Genomic DNA, 5666 nt, shown 5'->3' with positions numbered 1-5666 from the left:
TTTCTTCCCACTAATGGCACTTATGGGCAGCTTATGAACCGGGTGAACTTGGATTTCTTCCCACTAATTGCAGTTGTGGGCGGCTTATGAACCATTGTGGGTGGGGATATCTCAAACAAATCCCCATGTGTGATGCAATATTAATTTGATTATTTGGACACTTCAATCTTGCCAACGAGATCTCCGTTCTGTGTGGAGCTATCACCAAGCACATGCGACAGTTGTAGAGTGGCTCATGGCAGTTTTAGTTCCCAAATTGTGGCTCATGCTGAGTAGTCACAGATGATCCTTTGTAGCTGTACAGAAAATACAATGTGAAGAGTGAGGAAGATCTTAAGTGGGTCTTGAGCAGAATTGAATTTCTGTTTGAAATCTTGCAGAAAAAAATGTCCCTTATTTTCTTGGATGTTGTATTTTAATAATGGCACTACTCTCTACATCTTACTAAGGGAAATGTTATCAGCACTACTGTGTTTTGATGAGCTGGCTAGGGAGAGAGTTGATAGGATAGGTCTGAGGGAGCATAGAAATCCCCAAAATTAAAATAGGGGAAAACAAAACAAATTTAAGAAGCATATTTTTTTGTGAGTTTATAAGTGATTTCCCATGCTCTGTCCACTCCTACCCTCTCTGAAGTCTCACCTTCTCCACATATCTATCACAACTTGCTCCACATATTCCATGGAATATTTTCCAAAGCCAAGCATGATTAAGTAATGAATCCTTCCTGGCATGGTTCTTTTGGGTAGGAGTGGACAGAGCATGGGAAATCACTTTGCAATTTATTTATGTCAAATTGCATGATACCACTTTGTTTTCCCATTACATATTGTATAAATTAATAGTAATTAGCTGAGACATGTAACTACATATAAATAAATATCTTTGCAATGTTTTAAATATGGCGAAGATGTGCCCATGACACGCCACGTTTTCCCATAATAAATATGGAAATTGATGTATTGGAACAAGGTAGGGCCCAATGAATTTTCTAATGAATGCACGTTTTATGGTCCCGCACGTAGGTGGGCCCCAATGAACGGTTTGGATCTTCCATTTTTATAATACATTACATTGGATCCTAACAATTGAATGGCTTGGATCTTCCATTTTTTTTTTAAATACACTGGAGCACACCTTGGTCAAAGATGCAAACCATTCAGTTATTGGGCCCAATGTAAATAGACCCATGCCCCAAAATTCATCTCAATCGGATGATCCTAACCTTCTGATTTAGGGAGATTTCTATGGGGTGTAGTTTGTGTTCAGATTGGAAAGTTAGGATCATGTTATGAAGATGATCTTCAGAGCTTGTTCTAGTTATATTGGGCCCAACAATTGAGTGGGGACTTATGAATGATTTATCAAGTGAAAGGTATCCCATCTTCAAAGTTGTTTCCAAAATTTGATAAATAGATGGTGATGATTGTTACACTTGTTCCTGACCATGTGGGCCACTTCACGCGTTTCAACAAGATCAACGGTCTTGATTGCACATACATGTCTTTATAAGGGCCATCTTTCATGAGAGAGAGAGATTTGAAAAAATCAGCATCGAAGACCGTTTCTCCCTTTGTCTGATATAAATTTCCTACATGGAAGGCGCTTCTCTGGCTTCGTGCTTGGTGCTCTTTGCATATTAAAGACAAGAGTTGTGTTACTTGTCTCATTTGTCTTCTCTTCAATAACAGCATTACACAGGATTTCAAGACAAGGTATGTTCCTTTCCTTTGTTGCATTCCATCTCCTTCCCATGTCTTATCTTTATCTTCTTTCTGTTGATTCTCGTTCTAAATTTTCGTGTTTAAAATCCAAACCATAACTCCATTTTAACATCCTTCTGTTTATTCCCACATTGGAAAAAAAAAATGAACTATCTAAAAGAAAAGGATGCAATATTTAGAAAATGAGGTGGTGTTTCTCTCGACAACAATAAAAATTTGTTGCATATTCAAAGCTCATCACCTTTTGATCTTGAACATTGACGGAATTCAGGGATTGCAAACTAAAAATCTGATGATTCTCCAAGTGACTATCATGCATGTTTTTGCTTTGTGATCCATGTGCTTCAAATTACTTTATATAATGGTATGTAACAACAAAGGGAATCATGTGTAACAGTATTTACAATTTACCTTCACTTGTTCCTTCTCACAATGAAAATGTACACATTTCCACTATTTCATGGTATGCTAAAAAATTTCATTATCTTTCACAATGTCTACTCCACTGGTCTTTCCTTATTGATAATTTGATATTCTACTCTTGTTCAGAACCATGTCTGTTGGACAATTGATGGGGTAATACTCCTCATCTACCTATGCACCTCGCAAGTCATGCTATGGATCTATTCCTAGATTATGGATGAAACAAGTTTAGAAACTTTTAAGGAAGCACTAGAAAATTCTATAGTGTATTTCCCCTGAAACTTTTTAATCCAGTGCTTGATCCAAGTTATGGTATCCAACGTGGAGTTAGGATCATTGATGAGCACTTTTTTTCCTAGTTTTAAATGAATGTGTTCCCTGTTTTCCTTTTAGAGTGTGAATTTCTAGCAACCTGGTACACTTTATTGTTTTTTTGTTTGATAGAGATATGAGTGAGGAAAACGCGACTCAAGCTCCTAAGGGACAAAGTCGAGTTCCCAGACTGAATGAAAGGATTCTGTCATCCTTGTCAAGGCGATCTGTAGCTGCACACCCATGGCATGATCTTGAGATAGGTAAAAAAAAAACTAGCTCAATAATTCACTTATTGGGTTGCATATAAACAAACCTTCTGCCACTGACCATCTTTACAACCTTGTATACAGGACCTGGAGCTCCTATAGTCTGCAATTGTGTGAGTACTCTGTTTAATTGTAGACCATAGCTTAGCTACTTGCGGAATGCAGTACAATGATATTAGGATTTTGGAAATCAATGAAATTTCTTACCTCAAAAAACAAAATCAATTAAGAAATACTCATCTACAGTTGCTGCAGACATTAAATGAAAGTGAAAGTGAAAGCTGAAGTTACTTTTTATTTCCGCATAGGCATAAGTTTAACTCACTTCATCTGTGGCTGATACAAGAATTTTTATTCATCTGATATAGGTTGTGGAGATAACAAAAGGAAGCAAGGTCAAGTACGAACTTGACAAGAAAACTGGGCTGATAAAGGTATGCATGACTACTGCATTTAATCATTTGGAAATTTTGAGTATTTGAAGAACTGGAATCTGAGTTTTCCAAGAGATACTGCCTACCCTGTCACCTTTACAATAAGGACAGCTGAAGGGAACGACTTTGGGACACTACTGTAGTTCTTTTAAGTTTAGAGAACTTCCCAGTCATTTTTAAATTCAACGAGATTTGGGAAGAAGATTGATACCTTGTTAGGGATTAATAAGATTGTAACAGGCAATAGAGAATCTTAAAATAGAAAGGAGTGGAACTATCAAAATAGAGGGGTATCAGTTTCCTCATTTAATGTACCTTCCCATACCATCAAACTTTATTTTTTAAATGTATCAGGTTGATCGGGTCTTATATTCATCAGTGGTCTATCCCCATAACTATGGCTTCGTCCCCCGCACGCTTTGTGAGGACAATGATCCACTGGATGTTTTAATCCTCATGCAGGTAACTTGAACATACTCATATCTTATTCAACTCCTTGTATTGGAATAAGGATTATGTTAACAAAGAAAATCATAATAGTTACAAATGGTTTTGGTTAAAAGGATTAGTTATTCCCTAAACCAACACTTTAAACAGGAACCAGTGCTTCCCGGTTGCTTTCTTCGAGCCAGGGCCATCGGACTCATGCCCATGATTGATCAGGTACATTGTTCTCTAGCAAATGAGAAATATGTTCTCTATCAAATAAGAAAAATCTCTGTTTTTCCCCCCAAGTGCTGTGTTGATTGGTTTTGGTGAATAGGGTGAGAAAGATGATAAGATCATTGCAGTGTGTGCTGATGATCCAGAATATAGGCACTACAATGACATCCATGAACTTCCTCCTCATCGCCTAGCTGAGATCAGGCGCTTCTTTGAAGACTGTATCCTTTTTTCCATTATAATTTATGCCATTTTTATCTGGGATTCGAATACACTATAGAGGAATGGGATCCTTGATAAACAATCCAGACAAGAAGAATGAGAACAAAGAGGTGGCTGTCAATGACTTTTTGCCTGCGGCTACAGCTCATGCAGCTATACAATATTCCATGTAAGTTGCTCGACAACTGCCATATTTTAATAATGGCACTACTGACTTTGTTCAAAGATTGTTTTAAGAAAAAAATGGGCAATGAGGTTAGATGAATTCATCAGCCCGGATTATGACACCCATATCAAGATTTGATTGGTGCAATTGCAGACACTTGTTGTCAACTCTTGAATAGAATGAAATCAAATGAAAAAGGAATGGTTCTATAGAAGGTCGGAAACAGAGAACATATCAATTCTTATTGAAATTATGAATCATAATATCGTAATCATAATTGACTGAGGAAATATAAATAGAAAATTGGTTAAAGGCATAGTTTTAAAGTTCCACTGAACCAATACAAAACAATTGAAATGTTTCCATTTCCATCCCCACCGAAACAAATACCAAAACCAAAATAGTAAGTATTATTGATATTTGATAGCATAATGTACCAATGTGTTACATAATTATACTTATTTGAATTGCATCTGAAATGTAGTGACATATTAAGTATAATTATTTATATGAATTGCGTGAAATGGGCTATGTGCTAAATTATCAGACATGGGCGTTCAGGTGACTAGGTGTTCGACATTGTTAAATCATTATGTGTCTTGCTTATGTGATGGGTTCTAAGTGTGTATTTGCATTTATTCTAATATTTCATGAAGTGTAATATTAAAAAATTTTAATGATAAAATTCCATCATTTGCATATGTTTTTATACGTTTATGTGATTTTACAGGATTTCCACTGAAACAGAAACGTTTATGTTTAATGACAATTGAAACGAAAATTTAAAACCTTGATTGTGGATTCCAATAATTTTGTTATTGGTCTTTTCCCCCAAAATTGCAAAAGGAATGAGCCACTTGCTTGTAATTTCTCTAATGTATTTTCTCCTTTTGTTGTGGTGCACTGCAGGGATCTATATGCCCAGTATATTTTGCAGAGTCTGAGGCGGTAGATGGTTTGCTTCCCTCGTATCTCAATAATTCCTTGCAAAATGGAAGGAAGATGAAGCTTGTCAAATGGTTTCTTTGATTTTTTTTTTTTTGTTTACCTTTATTGAGGATTTTGATTGTTTTTGTTTGGTTGAAGTTCAAAAGAAAATGTGAAACCATTTGGGATTTTATTCCTATTACTTGGTTGAAATTCTAGCTTTCTTACATTCTATTTTCAACTGGGATGCATCCATGGCACGATTGATTATGGAATACGAATCTTAGTTAATAGCATGATGGATCTATACGCATTTTCTTTTGAGGTCTAGGCCAAGTGTAAATGTAAGTCTATTACTAGTATATGCAGCTTCTTTGGAGGAAAAATCATTTATTAGAGTTCTAATAAACAGTCCATAGAAGTTCATAGAAGTTCACTAGCAGTTCACTCCAGCACTCACGCCAAGAACTAAACACTTCAGGCCAAGAACCAAACATATTGTCACGGTTAGCGAAAAAGTAGACCT

General features: G+C 36.1%; 1 protein-coding gene across 1 annotated transcript; it reads left to right on the top strand.

Annotated features, from left to right (window-relative positions):
* Positions 1-1578: 1578 nt before the first annotated feature.
* Positions 1579-5367, top strand: PPA1 (pyrophosphorylase 1). The gene is made up of 9 exons (XM_077392215.1): positions 1579-1715; positions 2594-2722; positions 2813-2841; positions 3097-3162; positions 3517-3624; positions 3760-3825; positions 3926-4046; positions 4135-4216; positions 5123-5367. The coding sequence occupies exons 2-9, from the start codon at positions 2596-2598 to the stop codon at positions 5163-5165; spliced, it is 642 nt and encodes a 213-aa protein (XP_077248330.1). The 5' UTR covers positions 1579-1715; positions 2594-2595; the 3' UTR covers positions 5166-5367.
* Positions 5368-5666: the final 299 nt, after the last annotated feature.

This window comes from Tasmannia lanceolata, unplaced genomic scaffold (assembly GCF_043159265.1).
Source record: "Tasmannia lanceolata isolate RefF3 unplaced genomic scaffold, GAP_Taslan_0.1 ptg000012l, whole genome shotgun sequence".
NCBI lineage: Eukaryota > Viridiplantae > Streptophyta > Magnoliopsida > Canellales > Winteraceae > Tasmannia > Tasmannia lanceolata.
This window is presented reverse-complemented; position numbering and strand designations above follow the sequence as displayed.

Coding starts and splice junctions, on each gene's coding strand:
- PPA1 (XM_077392215.1), top strand. CDS start 2,596: ATGAGTGAGGAAAACGCGACTCAAGCTCCTAAGGGACAAAGTCGAGTT. Junction 3,163..3,516: donor AGAAAACTGGGCTGATAAAG/GTATGCATGACT, acceptor TAAATGTATCAG/GTTGATCGGGTCTTATATTC. Junction 4,047..4,134: donor CAGGCGCTTCTTTGAAGACT/GTATCCTTTTTT, acceptor TAAACAATCCAG/ACAAGAAGAATGAGAACAAA.